Below are 19,157 nucleotides of genomic sequence, written 5' to 3'. Positions count from 1 at the left end.
TTCATTACCAGATATAAGAAAAGCAGAACATCTGCATGTGTGAGAAGGTGATACGAGGGAATATGTGGCATAGTTGCCAAATAACTTTCTGTTTCTTTTCCTGTTTTAGTTACTTTAAGTCACCGTTGGTAAAGCTGTCAGCTAAACGCTTACACTGTAATGTTGAAACTGAAGTCATAAGGTGCGAATAAAAAGCAGGGAGTGTGTGGCTGAGATGGACACATGGGACTTTCCCGGCCTCACAGTCATATTTGAGCTATTTCTGTGCAAGGACAAAGACGCAGGGAGACAAGGAGAGTGAGAGAGAGGCAGAGGGTGAGGAAATGTGTGTGCCAGTTTTCTGAAGCGTGTGTTCCTTCTTCCTGCTCCTGTGGTGTGATGTGTGTGTGTGTGTGTGTGTGTGTGTTGTGCAGTTTGAGGGTCACCCAGTAACAGACTGCAGCGCAGCTCTTAGTCATCCTCACACCTCGCTCCCTTTTTTACCTGACTGTCCATCTGTCAACATATTTACCACCAGAAACAGATTCCCTGCTGTCAACAAATTAAAATATGCTAATTTGTACTTATACATAAGGTTATATAGTAAACACTGAGCAGATAGCGTTTGGAAGTGTTAAAGAGTGTAGTATGCTGAAGTTTGAAGGCTCTTAGCCAAGCTGCAAAATAGAGGAAGAAATGGTAAAACCTTAATTTCATGTCTTTTTATGCTGATTCATAATCGCTGTGACAGAACTCACATTAATCTGTTTGGACAATCTAAAGGGAAAACACATCTACAAGCAAAATGTCTTTACAGCTGTCTTGTCCATTTAAACCAATGAGCTGGTTTAATCACTCAATCTTTAATAAAATACATTTAAATAAGCTAAACCGTCAGTTACTGCTGCTCTGCTAAGCTATGCTAGTTTCCCGTACTCTGCTAAGCTATGCTAGTTTCCTGTACTCTGCTAAACTATGCTAGTTTCCTGTACTCTGCTAAGCTATGCTAGTTTCCTGTACTCTGCTAAACTATGCTAGTTTCCTGTTAAGGGACTAGTTTATCAGGTTTTTCTTTTTTCTCTATTATGATGTAAGATGGGGGGGTTAGGTTTAGACTAGCTCTCTAGCTAGCTTTAATTAGCTATTTTCATGCTGGGATTATTCCTCTAAAAAGAACACATTTCTTTGTTGTAGCTTAATATTTTCTATTTTAAGGTAAGATTTAAGGTAAGATTCAATTTTGACAAAATATTGAGTTACTATTTTGGCTTTATAGGGTAGTAAAGTAGGCTATGCTTTAATGGGTATATTTCACTTATCTTGTACCTTGTAGACGTAGATTAGTTATAATTGGTATGGCCATATCTACTCTATAGTAGTTTCATATTTATGAGAAAGTGAGCGTGTTTTATAATATCTGTGCATAACAACGAATCACACAGGAACAAATATGCTTTAACGTCACATCAAACTGCAAGCCGATGATGTACTGTGATCAAGACGTTCTGCTGTTAATATTTCCAGAAAAGTCTTTAAAGGAAATCAAACATACATACAGTGCAGTGCTTTCTCACACATACAATACTTATGTGTGGTATCAGATGCCCGTATTTCTGGCTGTTAATGTGCTAGAAGCTGCTTTAAAGGTGACCTGCTGGTTAGTATGAACTCTCTTTCACACATTGTAAAAAGCCGGGCGATATTGCAGACACAGCTACTTTTCCAATTTGAACACATCAATGCACTTGCATACCTCTCCTTTTGGTGCTGGTTTCTCTTGCTTTCATACACATTCACCGGCGCTCCATCTGCATCCTCACCTTGTGCTCTCTTGTGGAGGAGGAGATGAGGGAGAACAGGAGACGGAGGCCGTCGGGTCCGAGTTTCTAATTGAAGGTGTCACGGTTGTGTCTCCTCCTGGTCTTTCCCAGCCTCCCTGGCAAATATAGCAACAGGCACCACAAGGGAGAAGCAGGGCTTTGCTACCATGTTTTCTTTGGCATCCTGTATGGTAGAATGGAAGGAATTTTATCTTTTGATCTGTGTTTATCGTCTCCGGGGTCCCACGGATGAAATAACAAGGGAGAGTATTTATTACATTCTGTGCTGTTTGTTGTTTGTGTGTCAGAGTTGGCAACTTCTCCTCTTTAACTTCTACGTCTTTAATGAGAAAGTGTTTCTCCATCAACTCATACTACAGATAGAAAAACCGAATAGGTAGTGAAAGCCAAAGTACTACTCAATTAAACTAAAACAGTCTATAATTTAGGCTTACAGCTTAATAACTAAATTAATCAAACCAATATTAAAACTGTTGTCCTCGCTGTTCTCAAGTATAAGATGCTTGTGTGTGGGACTTTCTGTTTTGTTGTAATATTATAAAACCTGCACTGTAGCAATAGATCCTGAGGATTTTAATTATTTTATGAAAACAATGAAATATGGCCAACAAAGCATAAACACAAAGAAATAACTTTAGCCACTGCTCATTTTGACTATCTAAGTTGCCTCATGACACATTTCTTTTCTTTAATTTCCTTTTAACATATTTGTATTACTCTAACTATCTCTCTATCCATATCTACAAATAGGAAATGTAAACATGAAGGATTTGCAAAATGGAGAAGGGACTGCCCGACAAATCTCCCGGCTAGTTCAGTATTCAAGCCAGATGGAGGAAATGCTAATGCAGAAGTAAAAGCGCTCAGTTGATTTGTGTCCTTACGGATCATGAGGGCTGTTGCTGGCATGCCTGCTAAAAGGGTGAAAGAGAGGATGATGATGATGATGATGATGATGATTACTGCTTGTTGACCTTTGATCAGTCCACTTTTACCTTCATTTTAGCTATTGACCGTGCATTCTTTTTCTGCATACAAAACATGAGCTGAATACAAGATCCATTATCTTTGCAGGTCACGCTTGGGCCAGCAACCCAGGTAACATTCAAATGAATGTACGATCGAGGTTCATTTATCGTCACTCTACAACACAAGGTTGCACAAAAATGCAGTAGCCTCTTTCTGCTGCACAAGAAAAACAAAACAAAACAATTTTTATGATGATGTACGGAGGATGAATTACTGATATTTTAGTATTAACAGATTCTGCAGCAGGTGCTGCTGGGGCAGAACATATCTCTCTGCAAAGCAGGATTAGTATGCCATACATCAACCACACAATGCATGGCAACACACAGCACGATTGCTCACACCAACTCACACCTCACAGGTTAATATACTGAACACACTACAGCCTGGTTCCATCTAGCAGATGTAACAAAAGCACATTATCACCGCGACTACCGTGCAGGCTCTGTAATGCAAACTGAACGTCAGACAGACACGGTAGCCTTGACAAGTCAGTTCAGACTGTGTCAACAGCTCTTTGATCCTGGCCGGCTGCAAGGACAGAGCAGATTTCACACAACAGTGGGGCAATGGAAGCTGTTGAGTGAAAAACGAGGCCTCTTTCTGTAAGAGGAGCTCTTCACATGGAGCCAGAGAGGGCTGGCAAGACACACAGTGGCAGATAGAGTGAGAGTGGTGGGCGTAACTGTATCTGAAAGTGAGGTTAACCACATTCAATGGGTTGTATCACCCCTCTGTAGAGAGCAGCGAAAAATGAAGAGACGGGTGCGAGGCCCAAAACCAATACAAGTTCTTTTGTCTCTTTTTTCACCACACGGTCCAGACTGTAATAACAGCTGTTTGATGGATTGGCATTAAGTTCTGTCCAGATATTCATGGTCCCCAGAGGATGAACCCTGCTGACTTGTCCTGTGGCACCTCCAGCAGGTTCAAGTTTTGCAATTAAACTGAGTACAGAAATTCATGTCTCCCTCAAGACTAATTGTAATAACTTAAGTTACCCAATTCATCGGGTCGAAACTAAAATTCGTAAACTAAATACAAGCCCAACCTGTACTTTCGTGCTAATTAGCAAATGTTAGCATGCTAACATGCTGAACCAAAATTATAAACATAAATAGACTTTTATGCCTAATTTATACTTCTGTGGAAAAGCTTGTGCAGAACCGCAGAGTTGGTTTGCAGATCTTGCAGGTTACAATTTAAAAAGAAGACATTTTTACTTCCCTGCTAGTGTTCATCAGAAAAGTGCAGACTGAAGTCAGAATTTCTGAGCTTCTACTAAAATGTGGATTTTAATCAAATCATGCATTCAACCTATGTGACAGGATAAAAGGGATACAGCTCACAGTCCTTCTTGGTCATTTTTTCCATAGGAGAAGAGGGCTGTAGGTTTAAATGGCAACCTCATGCATTTCCAGTTCCACTGACATATAGTCCTGTCGGCACAGTAAAAAGATCATGAGTTATTTAGTGCACCAAGGACCAAAGAGAGTGTAGTTACAGTAGCAGGTAAAGATTGCTTTATCCGTCTGAGTCATCAGTTTTTCTTCTTTTTGCTCTTCTGAAACACATCATTAATCAGTCAGTAAAAGCTTAAACTTGTAAATAACGGATTTTTTGGCCACTTGCGGGCAGCTGATGCTTCTCTGCTGGTTCATCTTTATGAGCAACCCCTTTAACGTTGTCATTTGATACATTGGTATTATACAGATTATTGCAGCTCTGAAGAGCCAGTGTGTAGAATTCCAGTTTTCACTAGTGAATAATCTGATCTAACTGAATCTAACTGAGAGTTTTCATTCAGAATAAGCCCTTTATATCTACATACGGAGCGGCTCCTCTTCATTGAGTCCGCTCTGTTGCACCTCCATGTTTCTACTGTAGCCCAGAACGTACGAACCAAACGCTGGCTCTAGATTGGGCTTTTCCCCTTTTTAAGTTACCTGTAGGCCACCATAGTTCTCCAACACACTTTGTGAAACGTGAGCTGCAGAGTGCAGTTACCGTCAGCTGCCGACTGACTTGAGTTGCTCCTAAAGTTTAGTTATTGTGGTATTGTTGCAACAGTTTTCCACTCGTCGGGTCATGTTACTCCAGTCCATGAAAGGGAGGAGAAAGCATTCAGTTGGTTGCTATCTCCAACCACAAAGCTTCAGTTGGTTGCTATCTCCAACCACAAAGCCCCGTCAATTGTGTGTAGCTGTGTCATTGTGTATGTGCAGATAATTAGTTTAAAAAAAACTCTCCTAATAAGACTTATGTGGTTTGAACACTCTGACCAGCTAGCTGATCCTGCTATCCTTAAAGCCCTTTCACTCGCAGGGCTCAGATCACTGTCGTTGAAAAAATAAGAATAAGAAAGCATTGGGTGGCGAGGGAGACAGCGATAATTTAAACCATCTTGCAGAAAGCACAGAATGCCATTTTGCCACAGCTGCTGCCTTTCGTTTTTGTTTTTTTCCTGCCTTATTCGGCTCCAAATGGTAGGAGCCATGCACTCGACAGGCTGACTAATCGCTCTACACAGGCTTGGATGCAGGCGTGTGGATCAACTAGGCCAATTAGGCAAGGCACAGAGACTCCTAGTGATGAGAAGAGTCATGCTCCCTTTCTCAGCCGAGTGCCATTAATCGGCAATAAAGGGGCTGGAGCAACACTACAGTTTACCGACTGCTTTACTACTCACAACGGCCAGGTTTTCTGGCTCAATCCTCTTGACCTCAATACAGCATGACGGTGTTTCTCTGGGGCTCTGCAGTTTGCATGCTACGAAAATACATTTCTGGACGGCTTAAGAATGGGGCACAGAATGACAGGTTGTGCCAGTGTGTGAGTGTGTGTGTGTGTGTGTGTGTGTGTGTGTGTGTGTGTGTGTGTGTGTGTGTGTTTCCCAAGTCTGCATTCTTGAGGAGGCTGTGTCCGCATGTGTGAGTGTCCATCTGTGAGTTCTCTCCGAGCATCTGCACATTTACATCTGTGCATCTGGATGAGGACGTGTGGACGTGTGTGTGTGCTCAGTGTGTGCATGTATACTGTAAATGCATGTGCGCGTGGCAGAGAGCAGGCGTCATGGTGAGAGTTGTCCAGTCTGCTCTTGTCTACTGTGCAGTAAACTTGGCCCCTGAGTCACAATTACAAAACACAAACTCCAATTCAGTTAATGAAACTCGACTTCATTTACCCTTACCACCTTTTATGATTTCCTTTTCCTTCGTTTCGTGTCATCCCTTTTCTCCATATTTATTTTGTTATGCCTGTTAACACCTAATAAAAACCTGTGTTTACTAATTCACTGTTGTTATTCACAATTTACTAAGCAATGCTTATGCTTGCAAAAGCCTACGCTGATTCATCTTAATTTCGGTATTGTGTTCGCTCATCTGGCTCCAGGTGGATGTGTAAGTCCCCCCCACACGGGGGTAGCAATATATTCACGACTACAACATGAATTCAGTGTGATTCATGCAGCTCCACTAAACTGCTGGAAGAAAAATGTCAGGTGTAGTTATTGAAGCGGAGGTCTTGGGGCCTTTTAGCTGCGTGCAAAATGTATTTGATCCAGGCTTCCTGTTTGTACACCCAACACATCTGATGCGGTCGTCTCTGGTCAGCAGAGGACCTTTGATACATTTAGTGAAAACACCACAAACTACCAGGTATATTATTCATGTTGAGGTTGAGAATGAAATTACTTTTTAATTCCAGCTAAAGGGAGCTCTTGTCTGAGTAGGTTTCTATGCACATACACACACATACACACCAACTATTGAAAAAACCTTCTGAAATGTTGCTGGTGCTTGTTTGTTAGGCTCTTGGGTCGGGTTAGCTATGTTGACAGAAACTTTGAAGGCCCTTAAATAACATTTGCTCAGTCTGTCAGAGTTTGAACCATTTTTAAATAAGAGATTTCTGTCTGCGCTGTTTTGTCTCACGGTCTTATGGTTCGTCTCCGGGTGTGGTACGCCTCATATTTTGTGATAAAACCATTGAAATGTTTATGAGATCCTCGTCAACAAATGAACACAAGTAGAGATCCTAAAAGTCGACAGTATTGTTGGTTTCACAGCAGTATTCATCTAAAATTAGCTACCGTTAGCCGTCACAAGCTACTGGTCAAGCCAGACCAAGCACAGCTGAAGCAGCACAACCCCTAAGTGTACTGGATTAAAAAAAAGGTTGTGTTTTACTGCTTATTAATTCAACTTTTCATACATAAGACAACATGTGTACAAGTTACGTAATATTGCTTTAATGTAGCAAGGAAACACTTCTTTAGGAGCTAATTGTGAGATCAGTTGAAACAAGATTTAAGACTTGCAGCTAGAGCTGGGTGAGAAAATCAAATATCATATTTGTGACCCAATATTGCCATATCAATATTACGACAATATTGTAGGATTGATCACTGGTGCTTTTACAAAGAATTTATACAATGTGGATATCATGACAAAGTGGGTAAAGAATAATAAACAAATAATAGAGCAGTCTGGTAAGTTCAAAAAGTTACGTCACTTTACTGTAACGTATCCTTTGAAACCAGGAAGAGACAACACTTACGCCACATTACAATACCCATAATCAACGACGTTATCTAGTAACACACCATGATATCGATATAATATTGATATATATTTCCCAGCTCTACTTGCAGTGGTGTGAATTATGTGCATCAGAGCTCAGGTTTCTGAAGCTCATCTGTGGGTGTGGGGTGACCGTGGCTAAGTGGAGAGCAGAGCTGTCTTTCAATCAGAGGGTCAGAGGTTCGAGCTCCTGCTCCACCAGTCTCATGTCAGTGTGTCCTTGAGCAAGACACTTAACCCCAAAAATTGCTCCTGTAGCTGTGCCTACGGTATATAGATAGATACTGAATTGTAAGTCGCTTTGGATAAAAGCATCTGCTAAATGACTTTAATGTAATGTAATCTGTATTCTTCTTTTCTGTGAATAAACGCAAGAAAGTGATGCAGGATTGTGGAAGAGTTAAAAAATTGTCTTGTTGCTTTGATGTGAAGAAGGTACGGAAAAACAGTACAAGGCCAGAAAAAGGGCAAGAGCAAACATCACAGCTGGCATATTTCAGTTGCAAGTGTACCAAACTGTAGCTACCACATTGTATCAGTTATGAGCAGCTGCAGCAGCATTTATGAATGTGTTTACTCACTGAATAGTAGCACTTTTTTATTTTTTTTGATCAAGGTCACTGTTTTCTCTTTGATCTGTGTATTTGAACAAGAATGAAAAAGACGAGAAACACAGAAAAGATGACAAAACAAGATCTGTGAGAGAATTTATTTTAAAAAAGTGACTAAAATGAGGAAAAACAAAGTCTGTTATTTATGTTGCAAAATGTCCCGAGACAAATTTAGCCTCGACTTCACTGGTCTCAAAAAATATTAGTTGAGGACGTGCTGTGCCGCAGGAGTGGAAGATGCTCTGTTGTTGATGAGTGGTATCAGCTTGTCTCCAGGCACCAGACTGGGACTTGGCTGTGACCTTTGCTTTTTGCCCGATCGCCTGCTCTCTGTGTGTGCCACAGTTGTTGTATGGAAAGCTGTTACCTAAGGCGACTGACAGTGTTTGAGCATGTATGCATATATATATATATATATATATATATATGAAGTGCTAACGCTTGTTAACAATGTGTTAATATCCTGCTGATAGCCAGTCTTTTGTACAGTCTAATTTGGTCCTGTCTGTGTGCAGCAGTGTCAGCCTGAGAGCCTCTGTATGGACCACAGCTAACGACACTCATTACATTACTACCACTGTGACACCTGATACACAGACACAGGGGCTCTGAGCCAGACCACTGCAGTTGATACATCACTGACTGGATGTGTGTGTGTGTGTGTGTGTGTGTGTGTGTGTGTGTGTGTGTGTGTGTGTGTGTGTGTGTGTGTGTGTGAGAAGATGAGGAGACAAGGGAACCAGATGTAGTGAGTGTACACACTGTATGTGTACCTGCTGGTGTGTCCGTCTTGTCTTACAGAAATACAGCATAGGTTGTGGATGAATGTGCTTATGAGTGGATTTATGTGCAAATACATGACAGAAAATGTGTGAGCTCAAAAGCATACATGTGTATGCATACTGTACGTGTGTGCTTAAACCTGTGTATTTGTGTGTGTGTGTGTGTCGACGTCATGTGTTCAGAGAGCCTCATTTAATTCATGAGGCTGTATCACTATTTCCCCTGTGTGATTCAGAGATGTTTGGCAGCCAAACACTCCCACCTGTAGCTTAGAATAATTGATCGAGACCCCCTGTGGACATTTCTTAATACAAACACTACTAGTGCTTTAAAAACGTTTGTGTGCGTACGGGGCTGTGTGTGTGTGTGTGTGTGTGTGTGTGTGTGTGTGTGTGTGTGCGCGCATCATACCTGATGCATGTATTCATTTGTATGTCTAACTGGCGAGCCCATTTTTCTGCATAATGAATTCCAGGGTTGTTAGGCAGCTAATGACGTGGAAAATAATGACTTATATAAACAAAATGATGAGTCCGCAGCCAGGCTAGCGACTCTGCAAGTCTGTAGGCACAATGGTGCTTTGAGCTAAATGCTAACGTCATCATGCTAACATGCTCACAAAAGGCAGATGTTTACGATGTTCACCACGATGTTCACCAATGACTGTAATGTAATCTCGATTTAGCTCGTTAACATGCTAACGTTTGATTATTAGCACCAAACACAAAGTGTGCAGAGGATGATTGGAATGGCATTAGCTAGTCATGGTTAAACGTTACGTGTAATAGTGCTACCCAGAGAGGTTGGAAGGAGACACATGTTTCTAAAACTTTACGTTTCTATGTGAAAACCTTTAGCAGAGAACGTTAGCACATTGTTAACAACCATTAGCACTTTTTTTCATTAACAAAGTAGCATTTTAGGGGGCGGGACTTAGCGAAGGGTCAATTCCACTGCCAGGTATGCACAATTTGGATGTGTATTACAGTTCTTACAGGCATTTTGTGTGGCTGTTTAATGTTTTTACTGTATGACAAGAAAGTGAGAAAAACAAATCACAACATGATGAAAAAGAACAACAAAAAACAAGCATGCACCCTGGGGACATCATCTCAACTGTCTGTGTCTGCGGTGTAGACATGCATAATCAAACGCAGATCTCAGGTGATAACAGCCAGGAGACTGAGGACAACATGAGCTCTGTGATGCAATCTGACAAAGGCCAAATTCCCCTTGAACCCCACCTTAAATCCTCCCACCCTCTCTAAACCGATCAGATGTAACTGCACGTGAACACACAGCAGTTTCAGTGAGTTTGTTTGATTTCTTATGTTTAGTTCAAAACTGGGCGGCATCTCCACTGTGCTGAATCTCCACCGAGTTGTTTCCTACTCTGCAACTCCCGGCTCCCTTGCAGAAATTGCATAATTCTTTATATATGCACATATTTCAACAATCAAACACATGCATATTCATGCCTGCATCAGGGTATTGTGGTGATGAAGATAATTGCTAGATACAAACAGAGTTCTAGAGTAGTTTTTGCTAATTTTGTGTGTCCTTAAGGAGACATGAGGAGAAAGATTATGTTCTGCTCTTATCTATCTCTTTCTATCCGTTCATGTCTGCTCTATTCATTCCCCCATTGCCCTCTCTACTTCTCTTTTCTTGAAATGTAGTCCATCAGCGATCTTTGTGTACAGCTTTATTATTGCTTTCAAGGCCACGTATTCACTGTTACGTCTGTGTTTGTGTCCCCACTGCGTGTCTTTGTCCTCTGTGTGCCTATAGCATGCATAATTGAATGTATGTGCTGAAATTGAGTTTCCAGGCCTTTGTTGTAGCTGCAGCTCTGTTCATGTCCTCCATCTCCAGGCAAACACTGCTTGCTGGTATATATCACACATACTTCATCTCCCAAGGGTGGTGGGAAAAGGACAGAGACTTATATTGTGATATACTGAGGCAATTTAGTCGGCTATAGTGTTTTAACTGGGAACCAATCTGCCGTTAGTTGGACCGGCTTTTTCCTGCATGGGGTGTTTGAAGGTGACCCGCCTTGCTTCAAATTCTGTGACGTGTTTTCCAAAAAAACTAAAGAAGAATTTCAAGTGCAGTGTGGCGCCAAGTGAAAATGATGGATGATATGCGCTGGCCAATTAAAAGCATACCTCATCCTCAGAAAGATGCGGTGTTACAGGATGACAGAACACAGCACAGGTGCTGCTTTGTCTGATCAAAACAACCAAAACAGGAAGGGTTTGTAAGAAAGTCAGACGTGGACTAGAAAACCATCCTCTGCAAAGTTTGTCAAACGTTGGTCATCACGAAAGGAATATTTGGTATGCAGGCTATCAGTTGTCATTAACTAATTATATAGCATTTAGAATTATATATTCTGTATGTGTATATATATATATATATGTATGTATATATATATATATATATATATATGTATGTATGTATGTATGTGTATATATATATATGTATACATATATATATATATATATACACATACATACATACATATATATATATATATATATATATATATATATGTGTGTGTATGTGTATATATATATATGTGTGTGTATGTGTATATATATATATATATGTATATATATATATATGTATACATATATACATATATATATATATATATATATGTATACATATATGTATACATATATATATATACATACATACATATATATATATATATATATACACATACATATATATATACACATACACACACATATATATATATATATATATATATATATATATATATATATATACATACATATATATATATATATACATATGTGTGTGTGTATGTGTATATATATATATGTATGTGTGTATATATATATATGTATATATATATCTATATATATATATATAGATATATATATATATATATATATATATATATATATATATATATATATCTATATATATATATATATACATATATATACATATATACACATATATATATATATATATATATATACACATACATATATATATACATACACACACACACACACACACACACACACACACACACACACACACAGTTGTGGTCAAAAGTTTACATACACTTGTAAAGAACATAATGTCATGGCCCTCTTGAGTTTCCAGTTATTTCTACAACTCTGATTTTTCTCTGATAGAGTGACTGGAACAGATACTTCTTTGTCACAAAAAACATTCATGAAGTTTGGTTCTTTCATGACTTTATTATGGGTTAACAGAAAAAGTGATCAAATCTGCTGGGTCAAAAATATACATACAGCAGTGCTAATATTTGGTTACATGTCCCTTGGCCATTTTCACTTCAATTAGGCGCTTTTGGTAGCCATCCACAAGCTTCTGGCAAGCTTCTCGTTGAATCTTTGACCACTCCTCTTGACAGAATTGGTGCAGTTCAGTTAAATTTGATGGCTTTCTGACATGGACTTGTTTCTTCAGCATTGTCCACATGTTCTCAATGGGATTTAAGTCAGGACTTTGGGAAGGCCATTCTAAAACCCTAATTCTAGCCTGATTTAGCCATTCCATTACCACTTTTGATGTGCGTTTGGGGTCATTGCCCTGTTGGAACACCCAACTGCGCCCAAGACCCAACCTTCGGGCTGATGATTTTAGGTTATCTTGAAGAATTTGAAGGTAATCCTCCTTCTTCATTATCCCATTTACTCTCTGTAAAGCACCAGTTCCATTGGCAGCAAAACAGCCCCACAGCATAATACTACCACCACCGTGCTTGACGGTAGGCATGGTGTTCTTGGGGTTAAAGGCCTCACCTTTTCTCCTCCAAACATATTGCTGGGCATTGTGGCCAAACAGCTCGATTTTTGTTTCGTCTGACCACAGAACTTTCCTCCAGAAGGTCTTATCTTTGTCCATGTGATCAGCAGCAAACTTCAGTCGAGCCTTAAGGTGCCGCTTTTGGAGCGAGGGCTTCCTTCTTGCACGGCAGCCTCTCAGTCCATGGAGATGCAAAACACGCTTGACTGTGGACACTGACACCTGTGTTCCAGCAGCTTCCAATTCTTGGCAGATCTGCTTTTTGGTGGTTCTCGGTTGACTCTTCACCCTCCTGACCAATTTTCTCTCAGCAGCAGGTGATAGCTTGCGTTTTCTTTCTGATTGTGGCAGTGACAAAACAGTGCCATGCACTTTATACTTACAAACAATTGTTTGCACTGTTGCTCTTGGGACCTGCAGCTGCTTTGAAATGGCTCCAAGTGACTTTCCTGACTTGTTCAAGTCAATGATTCGCTTTTTCAGGTCCATGCTGAGCTCCTTTGACTTTCCCATTGTAGCGTTTGTGGGCGTTTGTATCCAATGAGCCCTATTTAAATGGCCTCAGAGAAGTCACCAGCTGTAGTCACTCACAAGAAGTTAAGAGGCCATGCTATGAAGCTCATTTCATTGACACAACTTTCTAAGTCACCAAAATTGCTAATTCATGTTGCTGTATGTATATTTTTGACCCAGCAGATTTTGTCACTTTTTCTGTTAACCCATAATAAAGTCATGAAAGAACCAAACTTCATGAATGTTTTTTGTGACAAAGAAGTATCTATTCCAATCACTCTATCAGAGAAAAATCAGAGTTGTAGAAATAACTGGAAACTCAAGAGAGCCATGACATTATGTTCTTTACAAGTGTATGTAAACTTTTGACCACAACTGTATATAATATGAAAGAACCTATATCGTAAAAGAAAATTTTGATTTTTGATGAAAACAGGATTAACAATGTCTATATATACTGTATATATATATATATATATATATATATACACATATATAACTAAATATAAATATCTCTGACTGTCTGAACTGTCATCGAGTCACTTCAGGTGTGGCCATCGATCACCAGGAATCTCAAGAGTGAGAGCTGGTGGTTATGTGTCATGTGACCCCGGGGTTCTGGCAATCTCAGATCTGCCGCTCCCTGCAAAGGCAGCAGTTCAGAGGTCACACTATTGAAGTCAGAGACCTCTTGAAGAGATATAAAACATGTATGAAGTAGTGTTTATACTTCTACGGCGATACCGACATAGATTGTGTGGAGAGATACATTTTTATACGGGCAGTATGGACTATAGGGATGTTCAGGGATACACTGCAGCTGGTGGTAAATTATAGATTAAAACGGTTTGTGCAACCGTTATCGTTGCAGCTGGACGGTCAGCAAGAGTCTGCTATCGGTGAGAAAAAAAATTAAAAATTAACATCACTATTATGGACATAAACAGACATGAAATTTGCTCTTTCTATTTGCTTTAAGCCCAGATTCAATCATCTATGTGACCAGAGTGGTAAACAACATACGATACAGTTCCTCTCAGAAGTCTATCAAAATTTGATGAGACTTTGACCCAGGCCAGTGTACTGCTCTCTGATGTATGTATGCAGTATACTTCCATTGGCCCATTGTGTGGTTCTCTCTCATTTAGCACTTACGCAGGAAGAGCTTTTCCCTCATCATTCATGCTCTCATTCACGTTTCCCTGAGATGTGTCTTTGTGTTTGATCAGTGTATTTATAGTGTCCATTGGCCAGGTGTAGAGGAAATGTCCTCCCTCACGTCTCCAGCGCCGTGGGGATCAGCACACGCTGTTCCAGCCCTGGCCAGAATCGAGCCTAAAAATAACCACTAGAGGAAAATACTCCTCCCTCGCCCTCCCCATGCCTCTCCTCTCCTTTTCATTCTCTGCCATTTTTCTTGCCTGAAATGACAAACAGTTTACAGAAAGACCACAGGGCCATAACAAGTGGGGAAACAGAGCATTTAACACGATGAGCAGCCCGGTTGTCTGTCTGTGTTTATTTAAAGTGTACGGCGAGAATGGAAGCGCAATGAATGATTTGTGCATGATTTCCAGAAGGTGAAGAAGTTGTCATTTTATATAACTTCGCCACAAAAATACATCCATGTCTTCTAGTGTTGACACGATGCCAAAATGATGACTTCGATACGATACCTGCCTAAAGTTTCTTGATACCGATACTGAAACGATACCACGGAAAAAAACTAAAACTTCCTGGAACAATTGTCAAGTCAATGCAAGGCAGTGGAAGATGTAAAAAGAAGCCATAAAACAATAATTAGTGAACCATAGTGTTCATACATTTTAATATCCCCCCCAAGACTGGAGATACTAAGCAGATTAAAGTAACTAAACTAACAAACAAAGTAAAGTTCTAATGGCATAAATATGGCTCTTATTAAACTCACAGTATTGCCACTAATAGAATGGGGTAAATTTTTAGCAGCAGGGTATTGCGATAGTTTTCTAGCATCGGTATACAGTCCATACTGCCCGTATACCAATGTCTACATAGGAACCATGAACCCCTGTGGATTTGTCGCCTCCCTCTCCGCTCATTCATCCGTCGCACACTTTCTCCCGTGGATCTCGGATCAAAGCCTCAGTCCTCTTTGTGATGTGGGTCACCTCTGGGGGTCTGGATCAATTCACTGCGTCTGGAAGGTATTGAGTTAGTCCGGCGCTGCAGGTGTCCTGCCCTCTGCCTTATCTCCACCGCAAGCTCTTCATCTTGGCAAACAGCACAGCAGATTACCAATTTCACCAGATTAGCCAGGGCGAAATCCTCACTTTAAAGGATCAGTGTTTTGAGAGATAGGGATGTGAGGTGGAGGAATGCCACCATAGTGTGTATTGCAGTGGGAGAACATGCCACAAAATGCCCACGGATGGAGACGAATGTAGAGTTTAATGCACTTGTTGCCGTGCGCGCACACACCCTCACAAGAAAGCGTTTGTGTTGTGTAAGCTGCTTTGTAATGCCAAAGCCCATTATCTCTGTGCTTATGCAATTAGGCCGGTGAAACAAAGCCCACAGTAATTAATCATAATATCCCTGACGATACAGTATGTCACTGTGTCACCTCTGCTCCTGCTGCTTCACACAGCTCTCTCTAAGAAACACTTCTTACTACTGAGGCTCCTTTGTCAGATCCTTGTGCCTGAGTCATACCAAAGATTTATTATAGTGGCATTCAAATCACACACAAAAAACCCCACTCCAAGCTCAATTAAGTACTCCTCCAGGTCTCTTTGTATGTGTTGCTTCCTCTTTTTGTCTCCCATCATAAGAGGCTGTGAAGAAACATATCTTTTTTGGTTGATTCAACACATGGCTGACAGGTGTAGATGTAAAGTGTCTTCACAGCTTAACTCCTGATTGGATGGTTATACCATCCCATGAGAGCCTCTATGTCTCAGCCAACACAGCATATTGGCTCCTGCTTTCTTAAAACAGCTTTTAGATTAATGTTTGTATCACTGTGTGTGTGTGTGTGTGTGTGTGTGTGTGTGTGTGTGTGTGTCTGTGTGTGTGTGTGTGTGCATGAAAGTTGACGCCAGGGATTATAGTCCCAGAGAAACACAGTCTCCGTCTTGTGATAAACTGGGTAAGCCTGCCTGTCACACACACCAAACTTGCACACACATACACACACACACACACACACACACACACACACACACACATACACATACATTCACAAACAGACACACAGATTCATCTCTTCCACTATACACAGCTTGATGGCCCTTCTTCACCTCTGGACTGAGATCAGTGACAAGTCAGTCTGCTCAGCTCCACACCACAGCCCCAGCAGACACTCAAGCTGGCCTGAGGTCAGCACTAAACTGAGACGGCGGTGGACGAGTGGGTGTGTGGCTGCTGAGGGTGTGAGGAGTGCTGATGGATGGAGGGAGAGGAACTATACGTACGTCATTACACCCGTGATTCACATATTGTAAGTAGGCTGGGGAGGAAAAGAGAAACCCAATGGTTGCGCTCAGAGTAAATCCTGCTGAGTAAAACTCAAGCACAGAAGATGAAAAATACACACAGCAGATTTCATGCGTTTTGCATGTAAGAAAATGTTGTTTTTTTATTCTGTTGACAGCAGAGTGGGCAGGATGTGGGCTGGGAGGCTGAAGATTTGACTGTGGGGCGAGTCGGAGGTGGATGTGAAGTGGGAATGATTGTTCCGTGGTCAATACCAAAACAATTGTTAATCTCTTTAGCAGTGACAGATAGAAAAGATGATTTTTAAAAGGAAAACACTGGTTTTATTCCCTTCGTCTGTTTTTGCATCGTCCTAAGATTACACGTTGGAATACAGCTGAAGCCAATTGATTTTATACCTTAGTTTTTTATGAACTACTTGATCCAAAAAGTGGAAGTCCTAGTATAGAACTAGAAATATTGATTTGTATGATATGTTTATCATGTTCACCATCTTGGTTTGGCACATTAGCATGCTAACATTGGCTCTTATCCCTAAACAAAAATTACAGCTGAGGCTGATGGGAATGTCATTAGGTTTGCAGATATTTGGTCAATCACAGTGTTGGACATATTAAAGTTTTGGCCAAATGATGAGAACTCATCCTGAGGGGACATGAATGTCTGCCAAACTTAATAGAGATATTAGTCCCCAAAGTCAGTAGGATCTGTGACATCTTCAGGGTACAATGTACATCTTTGTGTGTGTGTGTGTGTGTGTGTGTGTGTGTGTGTGTGTGTGTGTGTGTGTGTGTTCCTTCTGCATCGATGTACGACGCACAAGCAGATCAAACACATTTCATGACAGTCCATGTAATAGCTGTTGAGATTTTTCAGTCAGGATCAAATTGGACTGAGCAACACTGCCATCCCGAGGGTCAAATCCCCCCCCCCCCCCCCCCCCCCCCCCCGGCTGACAATTCTCCACCGACTGGTTCCTAGAAATACCCGCAGTCTACCTTTACACCTGTGTATAACATACTTCTTCTTTCTTTTTTGTGCACTGTGCATTATATAAATGACGAATGGCACAGATGACCACTTCAGAGGAGGGATAAATCACTCCGGGCTACTATTTTGCTGAGCTTTTCATCCCCCCTCCTATCCATCTCTGCTTGGTTTCCTTTTTATTACTGCGAGAGATGAATTCATACTGTACGCTGCCACTGGCTCAGCACTACATCAGTGGAAAGGAAATATCCACCTCTGACACACTTATACAGGGAGAAATGAGCATCAGCGTTGGATTAGGATTAGGATGAAACAATCATCATGCTGAAAATAGTGATGATGATACCAGTGCTCATATTAATGATGATGTATCTATCCATCTAAAATGTATCTAATTATCCGGATACAGTACAGCCACATTTGCATGGACAGTCGAAACCCCCGCTGCTTCTTGGACTTCTCAGGAAACTAATTTCCCTTGTTTAGCCGATGGCCGTCGGATTGTCTGGCAACTGTGACGTAGCTGGCAGAGTTAGAGACCAAAAAACCACACGGATACAATGGTGGGAGAGCACAAAAGTGCACATGAACAAGCAGGCAGCTTGACAATGAGCGAAGCAGACAGATTGTGAAAGAGAGATTGAGGTATTTCGACACAATGGTAGGGGGGAGAAAGAAAATGCAGTTGGGTACACAGAGCGAGAGTCGGGAGAGGGAGTCAGCTTGTCACTGATGTCCACGCTTTTCCCTCAAGATCTGCGCCAATGTCCAAATGTGGCTGACGTGAGAGCGGCGTCCGGTGTCATGTCAGCCGCCTCACACTGAGTGACACTTTTGGTGGAGACAGATCCCAGCTCGGCGGGAGACGATGATGCAATCGGCATCAACCCAACATGGCTGCAAAGAGCCGACGGCTTTCGGAATGCATGGGATTATATAGCGCCGTTTTGAGTGTGGGAGTGAGTGTGGGAGCGTGCATGCAAGTGAGACTTGTCTCGCTGCATTTGTTTGCGTGTCCATACTAGAGAGGCTTTGTCAAACTCACTTTGAGGTTGATTGGCGTTGATTTACATGCACGGCCTCTCGCTTACTGCCTTTTGCTTTCTGTTTCTCCCTCTGTCGCTCAAGTATTTGTCAGAAAACGTGCATAAAACACCAGATAAAATAAGGATGTCATACTTTGTGTCTTGTGTTTTACTGTAAAACTCTCTTTTTCCTCCCAGTGTGCTGTTTTGTGGTCCACAAACGGTGCCATGAGTTCGTCACCTTCTCCTGTCCTGGAGCCGACAAGGGTCCTGACACAGACGTAAGTTCAGCTTTCTCTTTAAATACACTTCAGACAACTAATAACAATGTTTGGGGTGTATTTGATATACAAGACAGTACGACATGCATACTCTGGTAGAAGAAAGATACTCTGTTTCCAAAAAGCAGGGATCAATATTATTCTACAGCAAAAATGTATTTTAATGTAGTTATATGACTGTAAAGAAACAAAGTAAATGAAGTGCGGAGTTAAGATGTCTAGTGAA

The 19,157-nt window shown here is 41.0% G+C and overlaps 1 protein-coding gene across 2 annotated transcripts in view; it reads left to right on the top strand.

Annotated features, from left to right (window-relative positions):
- prkcab (protein kinase C, alpha, b) overlaps positions 1–19,157 on the top strand; it is a 92,637-nt gene that overhangs the window by 12,053 nt on the left and 61,427 nt on the right. For both annotated transcript variants that reach the window (XM_068718469.1, XM_068718470.1), the window contains exon 3: positions 18,849–18,931. In XM_068718469.1, coding sequence (XP_068574570.1) covers positions 18,849–18,931 — 83 coding nt within the window. The remainder of the gene's footprint in view (positions 1–18,848; positions 18,932–19,157) is intronic.

This window comes from Cebidichthys violaceus, unplaced genomic scaffold (assembly GCF_023349555.1).
Source record: "Cebidichthys violaceus isolate CVI_PGR_0920_01 unplaced genomic scaffold, fCebVio1.0.p SCAF_23, whole genome shotgun sequence".
NCBI classification, from domain to species: Eukaryota; Metazoa; Chordata; class Actinopteri; order Perciformes; family Stichaeidae; genus Cebidichthys; species Cebidichthys violaceus.
The sequence above is the reverse complement of the archived record's forward strand: the minus strand, read 5'-3'. Positions and strand labels throughout refer to the sequence as shown.